The 21,136-nt window shown below is 49.9% G+C and overlaps 1 protein-coding gene and 2 long non-coding RNA genes across 3 annotated transcripts in view; 1 reads left to right on the top strand and 2 right to left on the bottom strand.

Moving 5' to 3' along the window:
* Positions 1 to 21,136, top strand: part of FAM83F (family with sequence similarity 83 member F) — a 34,383-nt gene that overhangs the window by 6,760 nt on the left and 6,487 nt on the right. Inside the window, exons 2-4 of the mRNA XM_072843869.1 lie at positions 15,798 to 15,965; positions 16,501 to 16,622; positions 18,155 to 18,849. Coding sequence (XP_072699970.1) covers positions 15,798 to 15,965; positions 16,501 to 16,622; positions 18,155 to 18,849 — 985 coding nt within the window. The remainder of the gene's footprint in view (positions 1 to 15,797; positions 15,966 to 16,500; positions 16,623 to 18,154; positions 18,850 to 21,136) is intronic.
* Positions 1,566 to 9,492, bottom strand: LOC140642796 (uncharacterized). The gene is made up of 3 exons (XR_012039198.1): positions 9,163 to 9,492; positions 7,040 to 7,147; positions 1,566 to 1,774 (listed from the first exon to the last, which is right to left on the bottom strand). It is a non-coding gene; the product is annotated as an uncharacterized lncRNA (long non-coding RNA).
* LOC140642798 (uncharacterized) lies at positions 17,218 to 20,534 on the bottom strand. Its single transcript, XR_012039199.1, has 2 exons — positions 19,287 to 20,534; positions 17,218 to 18,920 (listed from the first exon to the last, which is right to left on the bottom strand). It is a non-coding gene; the product is annotated as an uncharacterized lncRNA (long non-coding RNA).

The raw sequence follows: 21,136 nt of genomic DNA, 5'->3' as shown, positions 1-21,136 counted from the left end.
TCCTGATCTGCAAAATGGGAGGATGATCCCTAGATTTCTGGATGGTTTTAAAAAACAAGGATGAGGAGGGGCACCTGGGTGGCTTAGTTGGTTAAGTGTCTGCCTTCAGCTGAGGTCATGATCCCAGGATCTTGGGATCGAGCTCTGCATCAGGCTCCCTGCTCAGTGAGGAGCCTTCTTCTCCTTCTCCCTCTGCTTACTGCTCCCCCTGCTTAATTCTCTCTCTCTCTCTGTCAAATAAATAAATAAAATCTTTAAAAACAAAACAAGGAGGAAACTATGTATGAAAACTAAGGATACCAAGAATGTAGCCCACAAATGTCAATTGTTCTGGAAAGTACCTGCTGCCTTCTCAGCCTTCTTTCAGAGCAGGGGAGGGAATGTGGCCGAATTTCCTCCCAGGAAGTAGGGATGCCACGTCCAGGAAATGAATTAGGAGAGTTAGGAGTCACTTCCCATTGTTGGGGCTGGGGACCCTATGCAGGTGTATTTCCTTTTTCTTCCTTGTGAGAGAAGACCAGCTGCCCACTACCCTCCACCCCTCCCACCAATCCCACTGCATTTACCTGTTGGCCTTGCTTTGGTGGTAGCTGTTTGTCAGAGCAGCTGTCTGCCTGTCTCCACTGTCTGCAGGGCTATGGGATCTGAATAGGCAGCCACAGATCTTCTCTAAGATCTGCCATGGGCAGAGACAAGACAGGAAGGCATAGAGGTGTCCCAGTTCCTAAACTGGGCATCCCCAAGGGTGTTCCCCTCACACAGTCATTCAGAAGGGCCTGACTGGCTGCAAAGCCCAGCCCAAAGAGCCTGAGGGCAGTCTGGAAATATCCTCAGGAACTAGAGCTTTCAGAGTTGGGCAGTGGGGCGTAGGAAGACCAACCGTGCTTCTCTCTGGAGGAGAAAGAGGCCTGGCTTAGTTCCTCTAAAATCTGACACTGAGTCCCTGAAACTCTGAGGATGGGTGTTTCCCAGGGAGCTCAAACATCAACGATGGGGCCTCAATAAAGGGGTACCTTCTTCATGACCTTCTCTTGGTTTCATGGGGAGCAGATCCAGGTTTGTTGGGTTGTGGTCTCCCGACCAGGCTACTGCCAAAGGAAGGAAGAGTACACAGTTGGGAGCTGGGAGCCTAGGTGTCCTCATTCTTGCTCAGATTGTCTCTGTCCTCACCCACTTGGTGACCCTGCCTCAGGCGTCATCTCTGCATCAGTAAATGGGGATAATTCTTGCTTTCTTGCTTTCTTTCACGAGTCTGCTGAGGCTCTAAAGCAAGACTGGGAGACAGCTCTTTGAAAAAGATGAGTAATGTATGCAGATAAAACGGATTTCTATGAAGAGGGGCTAACGTGGTTGAAAGATGGGCGCTGGGATCCCTGGGTGGCGCAGCGGTTTAGCGCCTGCCTTTGGCCCAAGGCGCGATCCTCGACACCGGGGATCGAATCCCACGTCGGGCTCCTGGTGCATGGAGCCTGCTTCTCCCTCTGCCTGTGCCTCTGCCTCTCTCTCTGTGTGTGACTATCATAAATAAATACAAAAAAAATTAAAAAAAAAAAGAAAGATGGGCGCTATGCTGTTTCCTTTAATTAATCCAATCCTCAGCCCCTCACAAGGGATGCACTGTTTTCCCAGAGGCTCAGAGAAAGCACAAGGTCATAGAATTCATAAGAAGCTAGCTGGGATTCCACCCGGGTCGGAGTTCAAGGCTTCTGTGCTTCTGCTACAAATGCCATTACCCTTGGGGATTGTCCTCTGGGGCCACCTCTTCCTTCTGAAACTTAGAGAAAAAAGGTGTATTTGTTGCCAGCCAGGCTCTGGGAAGGTCACAGACTAGTTTGGAGACAGACAAGTACAGGGCTGCTAGCTGCTCTGATCTGTGCCGACTAGGTGAGAAGATTCTACTTGGAGACATTGGGGCAGGTGTCACCTGGAAACTGAGTGCAGGTAGCTTCCAGGGACCTACGCTGTCCTCTTAATGGCCACGCTCTGGCCCCCCTGGGGCTTGTGACCTCACTGAGCAGCTGAGGCCTTGCTGGGATTCCCAGCCACCCCCCTAGTCCTTCCATACTCTCAGCCCCTAGGATGCTGCCTCACCTTGGCTGGTGGCCAGATCCACCTCCCTTTTCTCAGAGTGTATAAGGCAGAGCCTGTTCTTGGGCAGGATTCCAGTCTGGGGGATGGGGGGAGGTGGGGAGCAGGGCAGAGTCCTGGCTGCCTGCCTGCCTGCCTGCCTGCCTGCACTCCTGGCACCGGCCTGAGCAGCCCCCACCGGCCTGACTCACTCCAGTGACCCCTGCTAGATCCTTCCCCCACCGCACCTCACCACCCCGGGTGCTATGACCAGTCAGCTTCACCTGGAGCTGCTGCTGCCTTGTCTGGTTTTGTTTTTCCTTCTCTGAAATCTGTGGAGTCTGTGGACTTGCTAGTGATCGCATAATCTTAGCCCTGGGTTAGAGCCTATGCTTTACTAATTATTAGTCTCCCTGGACCAAGTTTCCAATAATCTGTAAGCTCCGCCCTGCACAGCTTGTGTGGTGGTCATCTTTCTGTTGGGCCCCTCGAAGTACTGCCTGGGCATGTGGCAGGCTCTGGATAAGTATTCTTTTTGTTCTCTCTTCTAGCAGTGAGTCAGCAAATGCTTGGGGCAGTGGCAGGGCTCAGGGTTCTTTAACCTTTTGGTGGGTCCCAGAGGACAGACTCTGAGTGTTCTTTATTCCCCCTTCTCTTCCCTGGAGATGCCACATATGTGTTCATTCATTTAACATGGTGTTGGGGACCTACTATGTGCCCAGTTCGAGAAATATACAGCGGAATGAAATATGGAGCCTGACCTTGAGTCTAATAGAGGTAAAAAGAAGGCCTAAGTCTGAAGGAGGCAGGGCATTTGGGGGAGGGGGTCAATGGCTGTTCTTAGCACTTCAGTGCCAGACATACACAGGTGCCAGCCCTTTTAGAATATATTATTTCATTTCATTTCCACAACAAATCAGCAACCTTCCGTTTTACAGACAAGGAAACAAGTTCAGAGGGGACAGGGTCACACCTCTGGTTACTAGTGGAGCTGCATGGAACTGAGTCTGATTCCCACGGAGTTCCAGGAGAGCAGAGGCCTCCCAGGAATTGACAGCTGAAGCAGCCAGTGTGGGAAGGAGGGCGAGGGGGCCATGTAAGGCCAGAGGCCACAGAGGATGAGAATTTACTTTATTCACTTTATTTGCTGCACCCCAGTGCTCTCCAGACCACCTTCCCCAACCACACTCCTCCCTGCACTCTCCTCTCTGGGGAAACCCTCCCAGGTAGCATCACTTGGCAGTTATCCTTTCTGAGGATCTAAGAGTTATCCTTTCTGCTTCTTAGAACCTCCCGGGTCACTGCCAACCCCAGTTGTCTTGCCCTGGTGAATCAATCAAGAAATACCTCAGTAGGGATCCCTGGGTGGCACAGCGGTTTAGCGCCTGCCTTTGGCCCAGGGCGCGATCCTGGAGACCTGGGATCGAATCCCACGTCGGGCTCTTGGTGCATGGAGCCTGCTTCTCCCTCTGCCTATGTCTCTGCTTCTCTCTCTCTCTCTCTCTCTCTCTCTGTGACTATCATAAATAAATAAAAATTAAAAAAAAAAAAAAAGAAATACCTCAGTAGGTACTTTCCGAGTCTTGCCTTGCTCTGCCTGTGTATTGTATAGTGTTCCCAACACCAGGCCAGTAACCCAGACCAGCAGCTGATCCTAAAAATCATCTGTGTATCATTTAATTTTTTTTTAGCAGCTGATTTATCTTCCTAATTATGTTTAGCTTTAAGCTAATGTTAAAATGAGCTTGCATTAGATAATTTTCACTAATTAACACCAACTTAGTGCAGGGAAATCATCCCAGAAGCCCTCCGTGGGGCAAGGAAAAGCTGGCCTAGGATCTTAAAAAGAATTGCTATGCTTACTCCCTAGCGGGTCACATATGGTTCTTCGCGGCTAAATTAGTTGACCTTGCTCACGTGGGTACGATCTGCTTTCCTTCTCTGGAGAGCTAGCCTGGGTTTCTTACATATTGTCCCCTTCATCAGCCTATTTTGGGGTATGAGTGTCAAGAGGGTGACAGCCTCACAGGGTCAGATCAACAGAGAGTGAGTCCCAGTGGCACACGGGAGGGAAACATGACCTTGCAGGGTCAGGAACAGAGACCAAGTGGTCTGGGAGAGGAAGCAGCCTGGCTGGGGTGGGATTAGGCTCCTGTGGCTACCCCTGCATCATGGGCATCCCAGGATCCTAGTGTTTAATGATGTCTAATTAGCTTGAAACAATGTAACATGGCCATAGACAGCTGGGGAGCCTCAGCTGACAAAGCACAGATGCCCTGCTGGTGGAATGGGGGCAACCTGGCCTCTGAGCAGAGCAGGACTCCACTGGTCTTGGCTCTGCCTTCTTGGTGGGCCAGGGCTCTGGACCAAACTGTGTCCTTAGCATCCCGAGGGAAGCCCCCTACTGCAGAGGTGTTTTTAGAACATTTATAGCAGGTCAGGCTCTGGATAGGAGGGAATGACAGGTCCCTGCTCTCCCCCTGCCCCACTCCAGTGCTCAGGACTGACACAGGCCTGAGCAGTTGAGCATCCTGGGAAGGGCACAGACTGCCCTAAGGGCAGGGGACAGAGAAGGATCCTGGGACACCCTCTGGGAAGAGTGAAATAAGGCCCTCTACAGAGAAAGGGCACCCATCACCCCAAGGATAGGGTGGTCGCAGCATGATTTAGGGCATGAGGTCAAGGCTGGGGGCCTGCTGGTGTGTTTGGAGAACACAGAGTGATTCCTGTGGTACGAGTTTATTGGAAGCACAGGGAGGGTCTTCAGCTGGGCTAAAGGCTGGATTCTGTAGGCAGCCTGGGGTCAGTGTGTTTGAGCAGGGGAATGACATGTTTGGGATTGTGTTGCTGGGTCTGCCTGCCAAGAGGGAGAGGGATTGTGTTGCAGGATTTCTCTGCCTTTAGTGCCCGCAGCTCTTGGTCATGCCACTTTGAAAAATGAAGAGCTAGAGCAGATGAAGAGTGGTGGGTAGCAGGGCCAAGTTTACTGAGCAAAAGTACAAAGCTTCCAGACAGGGGACCCCTGGGTGGCTCAGTCAGTTGAGCGTCTGCCTTCAGATGCTAAACTATATTGGGCTTCCTGCTTAGCAGAGAGTCTGCTTCTCCTTTTCCCTCTCCCTCTTGTGCTGTTCCCCCTACTTGTGCTCTCTTGCTCTCGCTCTCTCTCAAATAAATAAAATCTAAAAAATAAAAAAAACAAAAAGCAAAAACAAAGCTCTCAGAGAGGGAGGGGGGCCCGAGAGGGTTGCCCTCAGAGTTCCTATGTTTAGGGGGTTTTATGAACTCTTTTGTGGAACTTTCTTAAGCAACCAGAGTGTGCTGAGTCGTGCCCAACAGGGTCACATATCTGTCTACCTTTTAGGTTAATGTCTGTGCACTGAAAGGTTTGTTTTTGCTGACATCTGGGGGCTTATGTCCTAACTGCCCCTTGCCCATGATGGTGACAAATGCTATGTAGTTGTCTTATCTTAGGACGTTTTGCAGAAGTCACTTCTGCAAGGGCTGCAAAGCAGTGCAGTCGTGTCTAAGCTGCAGCGCAGGATGTTAGTGCTGTTTTATCTTAGCTGACCTGACTCTGTATTTTCTTGTCGGGGACCCTGGCCCTGACCACCTAACTGTCCAACTTGCTCCTAACAATTGGGACTGCGTGAGCTGGTATCCCATCAAGCTAATGCTGAGCATCAGAGGGCAGCCACCGTACCAGGTTCCTAGCAGACTCTACTGCATTTCTGTGCTTCCTCATGGGACCGTGAGGCAGCTTCAGTTTACAGGTAGAATCCAGAGGTCTTCCCGCCAGCGTGGGATCCCTGACTCCAAAGTCAGCTTTCCTCACTGCAATACACTCTTGGACGAGGGGTCTAGCAGAATGAATCTGGAGCCCAGGGTGGGACGTCTCAAAGGGGATGGGGGCAGGGCCAGGCAGTGTTCCGTGGGTGTCCTCTCCAGGGGGGCTGTGCCGACCTCCCCTGTTGGCTCTCCTCTCCCTTTTACCCCAGGGAGCGGAATCAGAAAGCATAGCATAAAGGTTTCTCATCCAGTTGTTCCCACCCTACCTGTGCAGAATTGGTGATAATTCAGATGGAGCCTGCTGCAGTCTTGATGACGAAAGTGAGTCTGGTGTGCCCAGGGCGCTGAGAGTCCCCCCCCCTCCCCCCAGATGAGTTGTTTCCATCCTCTGGCAGCACCTTGCTGGGCTCCACTAACAGCTGTGCCGGTGAGGTTCCCAGGGCCACCTCGGGGTCCTCTCTACTCAGGCAGCTGTTTGCTCACCGCCATCCAGCTGCCCATGTGCAGCTACAGACACCCAGCATCGCTCGAGGAACAGTGCATCCTACAGACTCTCCACTTAATTGAGCTGCCCTTCCCTTTAATTAGTTCAAGTTCTGACCTTTCTGTAAGTGTAGTGTTGTCTAGGCTTTAATCACCACCCCAGGCTGGGCCTGCCGGGCATGGTACTGAACAAAGGAGAAACATCTCCACCTTGATGTCTGAGCCTGCGGGCGGTCCCAGCAGCTGGCTCCCTGGGAGCGTGGCGCCCCCTCACTGGCTCTCTCCGACTCCGTCTCTTGTCGCCCCTCCCCTGAAGTGCTGGCCCTTTCGTCCTGCGTTCAGTCTCTAGGAGAGAAGATGGGCACTGCTCACACCAGGCCAAGCCCCGTGCTCCTGCGCCGCCTGCATCGTCTCACTTCAAACCCGGAACTTCTCTGTGAAGGCATCACCTCCCCATTTGAGGAAACTGGGCCTTAGATTAAGTGACTCACTCTAGAGGTGCCTGGGGGGCTCAGTCAGTTGAGTGTCTACCTTTAGCTCAGGTCATGATCTTGGGGCCCTGGGAATCAGCCCCACATTGGGGTCCCTGCTCATCAGGAAGCCTGCTTCTCCCTCTCCCTCTGCCCCTCCCCCTGCTTGTACTCTCTTACTCTCTCAAATAAATAAATAAAATATTTAATAAAAAAGTAATTAAATGACTCACTCAAGGCCATACAGCCAGTAAGACTGTCTGCTTCCAGAGAGTGTATTCTCTTGCAACTACCAGTCAGAACTCGAAGCATGACCCATCCACCACCTGCATTCAGATCACCTGGGGGAAAAGGTATTGCTGAAATGCATTATTTAAGGACTTGCTAGATCAGAATCTCTGCAGATGGGGCTCTTGAATCTGCACGTTCAATAAGCACACACCCCCATCCCCAGCCCACCCTGAATGATTCTTTATACGCTGGAGTTTGACAGCCACTGCCCTATAGACCTTGATCTCTCTCTGGGTAGATAAGAGGAGACTCCTGACTGGCTGACCCAGCACTACCGTCCAAGGGAAAGGTAAGGGCTGCTCTCTGGTCCCAGGCACACTGACTGTCCTGGGCTGCCAGATAGGTGGCCAGCTGCTGCCCTCCCTACCCTGAGGAACTTTAGGGCTCACAGTGTGGGTTGTTAGCCCCATTTACCTATGAAGGGGCCCTGTTAATGGCCCCTTATAACCGTACAGCTTTTTCGTGGGATTCCATGAGCATGACCTCATCTGAACCTCCCAACAGCCCTGGGAAGTAAATGTCAGGGCTCCAAGCTCACATACGTCATTACCAGGAAGCAGGGACTGGAACCACTGCTGTACCTTGGTGGGCTTTCTTCCCTTCCTCCCCAGAAAGATGTGACTATCAGCACCCTTGCAGTGAACAGGCTTGGCCTGTGGCCCCTTCCTGCTCCCACAGAGCAGAGGGAGGAAGGGGTGGATCTTTGCCAGCAAGGACAGCCACACCTGCCCCAGTGCACACAGCTCCACGTCAGCAGAGCCAGGGAAACTGTGAAGGAGAAAGTGGTATTGTCCTGCTCTACTGAAGCATCCTGGTTTTGTGTGACCAGAAGTGGGCTGGGGTCCTCGCCAGAGAAGATCCCTGCCCAGAGCTGCCCTGTCCCCATCACTGGGGGGTAGGGGTGTGACGGGGGTTGGTGGGTGATGATGGGTTGGTGATGCTATAGGGAAGCTCAGGACTGGGGTCAGAAGGCCAAGCTTTAGTCTCACCTGTGCCCAACAGAGTAAATTAACCTTGGGGCTGGGTTCCAGCTGTGAAGTTGCCTTTTACTTCTGAGATTTCGGGAGTCTGGAATGTCCTTCAGTGCAGGGGCTAAGTGCTCAGGTGCAGCCTATGCCCTGCACGCAGGCACAGCCGGGAGGCTTTGTGGGGCTGACATGCAGCCCGTCACAGGGAGGACGACCTCCCTTTTGCAATTTGCACAAAGGTGCTTGCCCTATGTGCTGCTAGCAGCCCTGCCTCCTGGCCTGATGTACTTTGGTTAAGTACTGTCCTCATGTACGAGCTGGCTGCTCCTTTAAGATATTAGGTGGGTAGAACAGAGACAGACCAGACCTTTGAGCTGTCGCTCAGGTGGCAGTCTTAAAAAGGCACCCACTTCTTTTCCCTTCTGTGCACCCTTGAGGAAGAACATTAACTCTGCCTTCCAGCAAGAGGATCTTACCAGGAATCTTGCTGTATTATTTTTTTTTCCTCCACCCTAGTGCCTTGTCATTAATGAAATAAAAGAGATGACTACAAAAGCTCCATCTGCACCCCACAAATGCAACATGTAGACATTCATTCCGCAAACACAGAGAACTGACTCGGTGTAGAGATGTCCCCTGAGGGTGGAGATGCTGATAGAAATCACGTGGTCCCTGCCATCTAGGAGCCCACAGCCCAGTGAGGGACAGAGCTGTTCAGCAGATGTTACTTGCACTAAGATGTCACGGACTCTCGCTTGCCTGGAATACAACGTGGGCAGGAAGCAGGGAGTGGCAAGCACTGCTGGGGAGGGAGAAGTTCAGGAAATTCTTGGCTGAGCTTGAAAGCTGCATAGGAGTTTCATAAGGTATAGAAAGAATAGGAACAAAAGGACTCAAAACCACCCAATGTGTGTAAAGGTGCTCAAAAGGGAGTGGCAGGGTGATGCAATTTTGCCCCAGGAGACATTTACCAGTCATACCTACAGATATGTTTGGTTGTCACCACTTGGAGTGATGCTACTGCCATGCTGCTAAACAGCCTGCAATGCAAAGGACAGCCCTCCCCCCACCCTCCCCTCCAGCAAAGTAGTACTCACCCCAAGAGGTCAATAGTGCCATAGTTGAGAAACCCCTTGTTAGGGAAATGGTAGGTCATTCTGCATAGCTGAATTCAAGGGACGAAGGTGATCTGGCCCAAGATGAAGCTGGAGATGCAGAAAGGGGCCAATCAGAAGGCCCTTCAAATACCAAGCTAAGGAGTTTGGACCTCTCTCAAGGGCCCTGGGGACCCCCAGTTCATGAGGCTGTTGTCTGGGGGGATCGCTGCTGTGGAGAATGAGAACACAGAGACTAGTAGGAGAGACTAGTTGAGTCTTCTATTCTAGAAGTTCAGTAAGTGATGAGGGGGCCTGAGTGAGAGCAGCAGTGCAGTGGGAACAGAAAGGAGTTGACCCAGAGAAGGTGAATGGAGCACAGAGGACCCGTTGGACTCTGCGACCAATTGGTTGTGGTCAGTGGGGAGGAGGAGGAGACCAGCAGACTCGGGCTTCTGGCCAGGGTGGCCAAGAGGATGTTGATTTTGGAAGTGCCTGTGGGGCACACTAAAATCCTTTAGTCTGGGTCATCCAGACACACCAGGGGTGCTGGTCCCTGGCAGGCAGTCTTGGGCAGAGCTGCCTTGGAGTGCGTGGGGAAGGTGGAGTCCTTTGGTTATTTTACTATCTAATGCTAATTAAGGAATCCAGACAGAGAATCTGAAAAGCTGGCAGTGTAATTAAAGGTAAATGACAGAGGAGAGTTCTGAGGCTTCCTAACCCTCCCCTGCCCCCCTGCCCTTATGCCAAGGGAGGATATCAGAGGAGGAGATGTTAAGCTAACCAAACACCTGATGAGAAGTATTGCAGCATGATGCCTGCGACAGCTTCTAAAAACTCCTGCCACCTCGAATTAACCTCTCCCCACCCGGGGCACTGCACATCAGTGGGTAACCAGGTGAAGGACACTGGGAACCTGCTGGGTGGGCCGGGGGGATTGACTTTTCTCTCCTGACAAAATCTATCTCCCCAGGTTCTAAGCCTGTGACGTCCTTCTTTTCAAACCCCATTTTCCATTTGCACCAGGAATTTCAAAGTTGGGTTTGGGGTGGAGGATTACGTGGCATATTAAACACCATGGCAGAGGGAGCAGGGAGCTGGTTTGCTTGGGCCTGGAGCTGTGGAGCTGAATGTCAAGCAGTGCCCTCCAGAGACCAAAGCGGAGGGTAATTATCACTTCTCCTCCACAATGAGATTGCAGAAGTCAGAGAGCAATTGATTTCTCTTCCTACTACAGATATTTCACTGTTTAATTGGTAGTGACACAGATGGCTGGCTCTCACCGGGGTGCCACAGACCAAACCTCCCGAAAGCGAGGCCCTCGAGACTCATCTCTCCCTCTGGCTCATGATCTGTTCACATCACCATCCTCCGCCAGGTGGGGTTGGGTAGGGGTGAGGGCGGGCCACTGCCTGCTTGCTTTTGCAATTGTGAAAGGAAAGCAAGGGTGTGAATCCAGAAGCGTCTCAAGAGCCAGTCATCTGTGTCATTGAGAGTTGACTCTGAGCTGGACACTGTAGAGAGTTTGGAAATGAGCAATGGCCTGTGGCCTCAGACAGCACTTGGGAGGTAAGATATCAGAAACCCTGCAAAATGGGGGAAGTATGTCCTGATGCAGTGGAGCCCGATGCATCCAGTTAAAACCCTCCACGATCCAGCCCAACCCTGTTGAACTCTCACTACCCTGAACTGCTCTGAGCCGCCCGCTTTGTGTTTGTCTGTTTTAGACCTCAAGTGCAGAGCTGATCGTGACTGTCAGGTCATGGGCGCTGCAATCATCAATCCACAGAAGGCCCAGCCCTCTTATTTTATTTTCTCCTTCCCTTCCTCTCTCTCTCCACAGGCAGCCACCCTAATGTGTTCATGTCCCTGAACGTGTCTGGACCCTTGACATTTTATGTCCTGCATTTTTATTTACATAAATGTTATTAGGCTATATAGATCTCATTCTCTGACACTTTAAATCAAACTATCCGTTTTCAAAAGAACTGTCCCGGTTCTGCACCAGAACTTGTACACTGATTGCTCCTGTCGGCTACCAAGGACTCTGCAATGTGCATTTCTCACATTTTCCTTACCAACATTTTTTTTAGAGATGGGCAACTCCTTGCTATGCCAAAGAAAGCTGCAGTGAATGTCTTTGTTCCTGCCCGCTTACAGACTGTTGCAAAGATCCAAGAGGTTCCCTGGGTGGCATGGCTGGGAATGGCATTGCTGGCTTGAGTTATTCACCATCCTTAAATCCACCAAGCTCTGCCCACTGCTGTAGGGAATAGTTTGTAGCAGTGTTCCCTCCCACCCGCAGTGCATGAGGGTTCCCCTTCCCTCACATTCCAACATTTGGAATTAGCCAGCTTTCTCATTTTTAGTGAATTTTACAGTTGTAAAGCAGTATCTCTCTCTCTCATCTCTTTGCTTTAATTTGAATTTTTCTGATTGCTAATGAGGTCTGCGTCTCTTTATATACTTATTAACCATTCAGGTATCTCCTCTAGGAATCGCCTATTCATATCCTTTGCCCATTTTTTTAATTAGTTCCCTGTCTTTTTCTTGCTGATTTGCAGGGAACCCTTGTATAGTATTAATTCTTTTTGGTTGTAGACATTGCAGGTATCTTTTCCCTGTCACCAATCAGTTGGCTTCATCTAAGCATCTTCCTTTAAACAGAAAATTCTTAATTTGTCAAATGTATTATATTTTTTAATTTCATTTGTCTTATGATTTATGTTTTTAGACTCTTAAGAAATCCACTTACCTATCTTATCAATTTTTATCTTTCACATTTAGGTTTATCTTCCACATTTAGGTAGTTCGCCTACCTGAAATTTATCTTTATTTTTTTTTTTAAAGATTTTATTTATTTATTCATGAGAGACACAGAGAGAGAGAGAGAGGCAGAGACACAGGCAGAGGGAGAAGCAGGCTCCATGCAGGGAGCCTGATGTGACTCAATCCCAGGACTCCAGGATCACACCCTGAGCCGAAGACAGACGCTCAAGGCTGAGCCACCCAGGCGTCCCAAAATTCACCTTTATGTATAGCGTAAGGCAGGGATACACTTTTTCTCTTTATAGTAAGCCAATTCCCAATAACATCTGCTAAGCAACATTTTTTCTCCACTGAGTTGTGATTCTACCTCTATTAGACTTAAAGTTCTATGTTTCTGACACACAGTTGTTTCCATTGGTTTTTTAATTCCTTCCTACCTTAGTACCCCAATGCTTATTACTATGTGTTGTCAGTATATCTTACTATCTGGTAGGAAAAGTGTCCCCTTTCAGCTTTTCTTTTTCAAAATGGACTTGTCTTTATTCTTCCTTGCATCTTGGAAGTATTTGAAATCCTCAAAAAAATTTACCGGACTTCCATTGGAATTGCATTGAATTTTATTAATATGAGGAGAATTCGATTTTTCAAATATTGAATCATATTATCCATATTTATCCACAATTTATCTCTTCATTTATTCATGTATTTTATTTTTTATTTTTTTATTCATGTATTTTAAAATATCCTTCAATAGAGCTTTCTAAATTTCTCCATAAGGTATTAATTCTCAAATCTTATGTGCTTAAATTGCAATTTTGATCTTAGTTTTTTCTCCTCCTTCCCCCTTTTTTATTTGATTGCTACTGTAGTAGAAGAATGCTGTCGGCCTTTGTTAGTTTTTCTTGTATCTGGCAATCTTGCTAAATTCTCCTGTTAATTCTAATAACATTATTCTGCATTTTACTGGGTTTTCTATAAAAATATCATCTCCAAGGGTGCCTGGGTGGCTCTTGTGTTAAGTGTCTGACTGTTGATCTCAGTTCAGGCCTTGATCTCAGGGTCATAAGTTCAAGCTCCATGCTCCACTTTGGACTCCACACTGGGCATGGACCTACCTTAAAAAAAAATGTCATCTCCAAATACAAGTAGTTTTGGCTCTTTTAATCCTTCTCTCTCTCTCTCTCTCTCTCTCTCTCTCGTCATGTTGCATTGGTCCAATACTTTTTTCACAACACGTGGTGAAAGTATTATTGACATTCTTGAGACTTAAAGGGAATGCATCTAATGTTTTTCTGTTCAATATGTTTCATGTGGGTTTTTTGTAGATAGCCTTTATCAATTTAAGGAAGGTCACTTCTGTTGCTAGTTTTTTGAGAATTTTAAACACAAATAGAGATCCCATGTTATTAAATACTTTTTAAAAACCTATAAAGAAAAAAAAAAAACCTATAAAGATAATATATGGGTAGCCCGGGTGGCTCAGCAGTTTGGCGCTGCCTTCAGCCCAGGGTATGATCCTGGAAACCCAGGATCGAGTCCCATGTCAGGCTCCATGCATGGAGCCTGCTTCTCCTTCTGCCTATGTCTCTGCCTCTCTCTCTCTCTGTTTCTCATGAATAAATAAATAAAATCTTTAAAAAAAATAAAAATAAAAACCTCAGAGGCAGTTAAAAAAAAAAAAGGAAATATATGATTTCCCTACCTTGACCCCAAAGATGTTATAAATTAAAACAACAGATTTTCTGATGTTGAATTTCCTAACATTTCCAGGATAAACCTGGTTATGCTATATTATGTTTAATTTGCTTTTAATGACTTAACCATGTCATTCTCATTTTCAAATTCATCAGTGTGTAAATAGTCCTAATATTCCTTTTGCCATTTTACTATTTCTTAAGTAGTACAATTTCTTAAAAAGTAAATATATGTGTGGCTATTTCTCTGTTTTTACTCAGCATTTTATTTGCATTTCCTGTTTTTGTCAAACTAGCCAGAAGTTTGTCTATCTTGTTTGGTCTTTTTTAAAAAAACCAGCTATTTTAAAAAAATATTTTATTTATTCATTCATGAGAGAGAGGCAGAGACATAGGCCGAGGGAAAAGCAGATTCCCCACAGGGAGCCCAATGCAGGACTTGATCCCAGAACGTTGGGATCATCCCTGAGCCGAAGGCAGACACTCAACCGCTAAGCCACCCAGGTGTCCCAAAGAACCAGCTTTTGATGTGATGTTTCTAAAATACCTTATAGTGTCAGAGACTTGAGTTCAAATCCCTGCTCTGCTACATGCTAACTGTATAACCATAGACCATCATTTGGCCCCTTTTCATTTACCTCCTCATCTGTAAAATGAGAACAGTCCTCCTTATTGTGAGGATCAAATTAGAAAATTTACCTAAAGCATCTGGAACAGTGTGGAGCACATGGAAAATGTGCAGTGCATGTTAGTCCCTGACCTCAGTGCCGTTATGATGTGTTCTTTGCCTGAAACACCCACCTTGTAGGCTTCTGCTAGCCCAGGTGGAAGCTGCGTACAGATTAGGAAAAGGTGTCCCTTCCTCAGGCAGGCACAGCTTCCACTCACTGCCTCAGCCCAGAGCTCATGTGCAGTGCACAGCCTGTATATCCATGCACGACAGCCCTGCCCACTTGCCTGCTGGGTTTTCCATCCAGTTCATTTCTCATGGTCCCTGAGGCTGCCCATTCTTCAGGTTTCAGCTTCCCTGATGAAGGCTTTCTTGTTCTCCTTTGGCTGTAAGTAATCATTCAGTCTCCCTCCCTCCTGCTGTCCCTCTTCCCACCCACCCCCCTTCCAACTTTGAACTCACATCACATGTCACTTGTGCATCTCTTAAAGCATTTTATCTCATTTTGCCTCATGTCTTAGTTATTTTGTGCAAATGTCTTATCATTCCAATGGGATTAACCCCTTGAAGTTAGGGATTATAGTTTAGATCCTCCCTCTGCCTATGGGGCTCAATAAATGTTAACTTGTATGGATGATTATGAAATAGTCTTAAATAATATTGTGTGAATGGGAGGGTAATGGTAGAGCACATGTGTAAGGGTGATAGGGATGGAGGATACCACTTGTTGAGCTTACCATGTGCCAAGCACTGTGCCAAGTGCTCTCATAGTTTACCTCCCTAAGCCCTCACAACAACACTTTGAGATAGTTGCTATTATTCACTGGGCACTGATGAATCAGTGGTGGAGCTGGTATACCAGGCCCAGTCTGTCTCACTTCAGAGTTTAGGCTTTCAGTTACAACTAACAGAAATCAAGAGTCCTAGGCAGTGACCTTTACTTGAGGGTGGTGTGGGATGACCTGGCCAGTTGGAGGCCAGAGAGTTTGAGCTAACTGGAGCTCTCTACCTGATTCTGCAACCAAGGTGAGTGTGGAACTTTGCACAGCTCTAGGGAGATCAGAGCACCAAAGCCTGCAGAGAATGGGTTTGAGCAGATCTGTAGGTGGTGGAAAGGAGTCCATCCCATGCTTCTCAGTGATCTCATCTTCTTGAGCCTACTTGTTTCCCTAGGGCCACTAGGACCAACTTTCTTCAGCCTCCTAGATCTCCCTGATATGACTTCTGAAGAGCTGCTGAAGAATGCCCAGGATGAGGTAGTGTCAAGGATGAAGTACAAGTAGCATAGCCTGGACCCACAGGCATTTCTCAGAGCAGAGAGCCTATCTCTGGGCTCAGATGTGCTCAGAGGTGGGTGGGGATGTGGAGATCCCAGGAGTGGTGCAGATGGGGTGTTTGACTCTTGGCCTCCAGTTACCTAGGCCCAGCTGGTCCTCTCTGGGACACAGTGTATCACTGTAAATATGGCATCACCACATGCCTCACCAGTGCCCTTCCCCATCCAGGTCATTGCTGTGGTCATGGACCTCTTCACCGATGGTGATATCTTCCAAGACATTGTGGATGCTGCCTTTAAGCGCCGGGTCCCGGTGTATATCATCCTGGATGAGGCAGGCGTGAAGTTTTTCTTGGAGATGTGTCAGGGCCTGGGACTCACTGACTTCCGTATTCGGGTAAGTTGTACCACTGGGGTAGAGGTGGAGTGTGGGGAGGGAAGGGCAGGAGATGAGATGAGGCTGCCTCTGCCCCATTCTCTGCCTCCTCCCCAGTTCAGGGGCACAGGTGAACGTCAAGAGCTCAACCCTTCTTTCTGTCTAAAACCATGCCTTGTGAATTAATAACTCTAAATTATATGCCCAGCTTAAATTTTATCTCAAGACTATTGAGGCTAAGGAGTCTGCTCTGGCCCAGTCCTGGGGTGCTCACCTTACAAAGTCACTGTCAGGATCAAAAGTCAGGCTATGGTTCTCTTCTGGGGAGCTTTGGGAACCATCCTGGGCTCATCCATGCTCTAAACAAGATTTGCTAACTTCCTCTCCAAATGGAGTTCCACCTCTATGGGTGTAGGAAGCAGAGTGTAGTATAGACAGGAGCCAACAAGCAGGATTTCATGGACAAGAGGGTTCCTTCTTTGCCCACACAAAACTTAGCTCAGAGCCTTATAAGCCCTCTGCCTGAGTGACAATGCCTTTCTCCTCTTCTGAACAGAACATCCGTGTCCGCTCTGTGACAGGTGTTGGCTTCTACATGCCCATGGGGAAAATCAAGGGGACCCTGTCATCAAAGTTCCTAATGGTAGATGGCGAAAAAGTAGCCACTGGATCTTACAGGTGAGTTGGGCCAGGTCAGAGAACCACCCAGGAGGCCTTTATTTATAGTAACAAATGTACATGGTCAGGAAGACTCTGGCCCCCGGAGCTATGGGTTTAAGAGATATTGTGTGATCTAATGGCAAGAAGAGCCTCCTGGCCAGTCCTTGCCCTCAACATTTCTGGCTACTGGATTATTCCAGAAAGGGTCAACTATTACTGGCCATTAAGTGTGGCTTGCCTTTCATGGTCCACAGCAACCGGTTGCATTTTGAGGCCAGTCATCGGGTCGGACAATCAGGAAGCAGAGTGGACCAGATATAGGAAAATGTGAGGGTGTGGTCTCTTTTGCTCAGGCCTGTAGCACTGGCAGAGTGGGCAAATGTCACAGTTATCATACTGCCAGGAAGATCAGAAGTGGCATGATAAACAGTATCAGAAAGCCCCCTTTGGGCACAGCCCCAAAGGCCAAACTTTTTGGAGGCACTTCCCACGCAAAGGGAATTGTGCTGGGCAAAGCAGGGGTTGAAGAACAGCCACATTCTGCCATTGGGAAATGTGTCAGGGTCCCGCTGATCAAGAATGGCAAAAAAGCCACAGCCTTTGTACCCAGTGATGGTTGTTTGAATTTTATTGAGGAAAATGATGAGGTTCTGGTTGCCGGATTTGATGGCCAAGGTCAAGCTGTCAGTGGAGTTGGCTTTAAGGTAAAGCAGCCAATGTCTCTCTCTTGACCTCAAAAGGCAAGAAGGAAAGACCAAGATCATTCTTGGAGTTGGCTTTAAGGTAAAGCAGCCAGTGTCTCTCTCTTGACCTCATACAAAGGCAAGAAGGAAAGACCAAGATCATTGTTTTGATGGTGAAAACATGACAATAATGAATTTTCATATGCCGACAAAACAAGAGAGAGGAAAGGAGAAGAGAGAAGAAAAAAAGAAACATGAGGATGTGGTGTGGAGAGAATGTGTGCCAAATTCCAATTCAGAAGTAAATTGCCAGTAACATGAGACTGTATCCGTGCGGTCTCTGCCCTCCAAGTACACTGAAATCTAGGTGAGGAAAGATACCTGGAGCCATGAAACAACAAGTGGCAGAAGGCCTCTGATGGGGCTGAAGTGTGGGGGTTTGCAGACACCGCGCACCCTAAAGACTCTGAGAAGAGCTACGTTAACAATAGCAGCAGCTGCTTTACCAATTGTTCAGTGTGTGTTTGTGCCAGGAACTGAGCTAAATGTTTTCTTTGTGGTACCACACGTGAGCCTCACAACACCTTTGTGACCATACTCCCCACGTGCCCTACTTTACAAGGCTGGAATCCAGGCCTGACTTCTCATGCCCTTGCCCGCTTTGTGCACTTGAAGTCAAGGTCTGGCAAAGAGGGAGGATGTGGGTCCTGGAGACGCCTTCCCCAGGGCAGCCAGGCATCAGCCTCAGTGATAGATGAGGTGGGGTGTGTGGGGGGGGGGGGTGAGACGGACCGCCAGGGGGCTGCTGGCAGGGTGAGGCCATAGGCTGGGCCTACGTGTCACACTTTCTTGTCCTCCCATTCCCAGGTTCACATGGAGTTCCTCCTACGTGGACAGGAACCTGCTCCTCCTCCTGACAGGCCAGAACGTGGAGCCCTTCGACGTGGAGTTCCGGGAGCTGTATGCCATCTCAGAGGAGGTGAACTTGTACCAGCAGCTGAACCTGGCAGGGGGTGCCAGGAGGCTGGGCCCTGAGTATTCCTCCACCGTGGCTCGCAAGCTCATCAACCCCAAGTACGCCCTGGTGTCAGGCAGCCGCCACCCACCTGGGGAGCTGATGCGCTGGGCCGCCCGGCAGCAGCGGGAGGCCAGCGGCAACCCAGAGGGGCAGGAGGAGGGTGGCAGAGGCGGCGAGGCGGCCCGGCGGCTGGAGAGCTTCCTGAATGACCTGGTCACGCTGGAGCAGATGCTGCCCCCTGTGGAGCCCATTCCCCCCAGAGAGCTGATTCAGAAGGACAGCAGGTTGGTCTCTCACCTGCGTGTGGACCTGAAGCCCAGACCTCCAGAGGTGCTTGTCCGAAACGGCAAGGGAGAGGCTGCCAACGGGGAGGCCACCCCGGCCAACGAGGGCAAGCGCTTCAGCAAGAGGTTCTTCAGTCGGCGGGCCAAGAGTCCCACGGCGCCCAACGGCATGACCAGCACCGTCTCCACCGAGACCTTTGCAGAAGTGGAGTTTGTGACAGGAAAGAGGCCCAAAGACGGTTCCAGTGCTGACATCTCAGGTGAGCCCTCCCTCTCGGCCTGGTGCTCGCTGGGCCTCCTGTCGTCATCCAGGAGCGTTGTCTCCTATATGCTGGCACACAGGGAGCGGGGGCTCTGAGGTCAGACGGTCCTCAGTTCCCATCCTGTGCTAGCTTTTCTCTACCTTATGGTCATGAGCCAGCCGCTGGAGGGCCGAGTTCACTTCCTCTCCTCTGAAAGGGGAGAAGAGTGAGGCACCTGGCTGGCTCAGTTGGCTAAAAGGGCTGACTCTGATTCAGCTCAGGTCATGATCTCAGGGTCGTGAGATCAAGCCCCTTGCGTGGGGCTCTGCACAGTGTGTGGAGCCTTGCTTAAGATTCTCTCTTTCTCTCCCTCTGCCCCTCCCTACTCGTGCTCTCTCTCCCTCTAATACTAAGCAGATCTTTAAAAATGATAAAACAAAAGGGGAGAAGGGTACCTGCCTTGCTCAGCTGTTCTGAGGCTATGAAGTGCTTCAAACAGTGCTGGACATGAAGTAGCTTAAGAGCTATTGTTCTTGCTTCTAGAGGCTTGGACACTTTCTCCTTTGTGCCTGAAGAAACAGGCACAGGGCAGCGGAGTGGCCTGATGCAGGCTTGACCTCCGCCTCTGAGCCTAGGGCTCATTCTAGAAAACTTGTTCCTGGCCACATCAACGTTTCTCATCACAATCCAGTGTGATCAAACAGGCCCCACCCTCACCTGGGCCCCACCAATGCCCTGACCCACTTTCCTCCTCTCTCTTGTAAATAGTTTGACTTGTTTCTTCCGTGTTTATTTGCTAAGCACTGTTTGCCATGCTGCTTATATTTGGGAGAGACTCTTCCTGGTGGCGCTCTCCTCCTGGCTGTCTCTCTGGGATCCCCTAGAGGTCTGGGCCTCTCCTTCTCTGGAGCCGGCCCCAGACTGGTGGTGAGAGCCAGGCTGCTCACTGCTGGTGCCTTTCCTCATGGCAGCACCTCTGAGTGCAAGGGGTCTGTCTCCAGGTTGGGATTTCTCCCGTGGCTATGGCACCCTGCGGCAGTGAGACTGGCCTCCACCTGGCCAGGCAGGTGATGGTGGGGCCTTGCCCTGGGCAGCCTGAGTGCTTCCAGGTCTCTTGTGTCCCCCACAGCCCCAGCTTTGAGCCGATAGTGGCTTGAGTGCAAGGATCATAACCACCTTCCTCTCCGCTGATTCACCAGCTCGCCACAGAACCTGACACACTCGGTCGGGGCTTCTTACAGTTAGGACAGGCCTGGGAGTCTCTGAATTCAGGACGCAGGCGTGCCAGTGCCGTACCTCCTTTGGCTGGGAAGCATTTATTGGGCATCTCCATGTGCCAGGTCCTTCACTAAATGCTTCCTCTCTCACTTGGCCTTTACGACAACCACAGAGGTAGATGGCTGAAGCTCAGAGAGGTGAATTAAGTGGTCCCAGGGCCCAGTAAGTGGTAGCAGGGTCAGGACTCAAACACAGGCCAGGGCCCGTGTCCTGTGAGGGAGGGGTGGTGGCCCCCAGTCCACTCCCCCTGGGCTCCCTGGCTCCCCCAACACCAGATGCTTTGCCACTTTGCACCTCTTGTTTGGAGGAAGGGTTGCCATGGTGAACACCTGGCAGGGAAGGGAGGGGGAGGGGCCAGCCCAACCACACAAAGGGCCATTTCCCTTGCCCTGACTGCAGGTGTAGTGGAAGCTCTCTCTCCCTTCAGCCCCTCACCCTGAGGTGTGGTTTCCATAGAAACAAAAGGCCCCATTGTCTTGTCCCTTGCTGCCGCCTTTCCTAAGTCTCTCAGCAGTGAGTTCCCCTGCTTGGAGAACTTGGCTGGTCACTGCCACTGCCGCTGCCCTCTGAGTATGAGCACACGGTGCCCAGGAGCCAGCCAAGCATGTGGGGCTGCACCCTAGGGAAGCTGCTCCCCTGAGGGCCCAACACACCAGCACATAAAGCTCAAGAGGCCCCAGGGGTGCCCAGTAGGGTCATCCTATTGCTTCTCCATACTTAGAAGAAAGAGAGTGGCCTCATCCAGCACAGCCTCTGCCTACCTGCTGGGCATCCAGTTTCCGAGGGCCTGATATTCAGGTTGCTAATGAGCTCTTTACTGTCCCTGCCACTTGCTTCCTTCCAAGGCAGGGGCAAGAAAGAGGACCCTCCTCTGCCCACAGGCTGATAAAGCCTCCAGCTTCCTAAATGTTTAACTGCCAGCTGGGGTGTCCTGGTGCCTCGTCTTGGGCAGAAGCGAAGTCACTAGGACTCTGTGTGCCAGAGGGTCATATTCCCAACTGCTTGGGGCCACCAAGGTTGGAACTAG

Source organism: Canis lupus, chromosome 11 (genome assembly GCF_048164855.1).
Source record: "Canis lupus baileyi chromosome 11, mCanLup2.hap1, whole genome shotgun sequence".
NCBI classification, from domain to species: domain Eukaryota; kingdom Metazoa; phylum Chordata; class Mammalia; order Carnivora; family Canidae; genus Canis; species Canis lupus.
The sequence above is the reverse complement of the archived record's forward strand: the minus strand, read 5'-3'. Positions and strand labels throughout refer to the sequence as shown.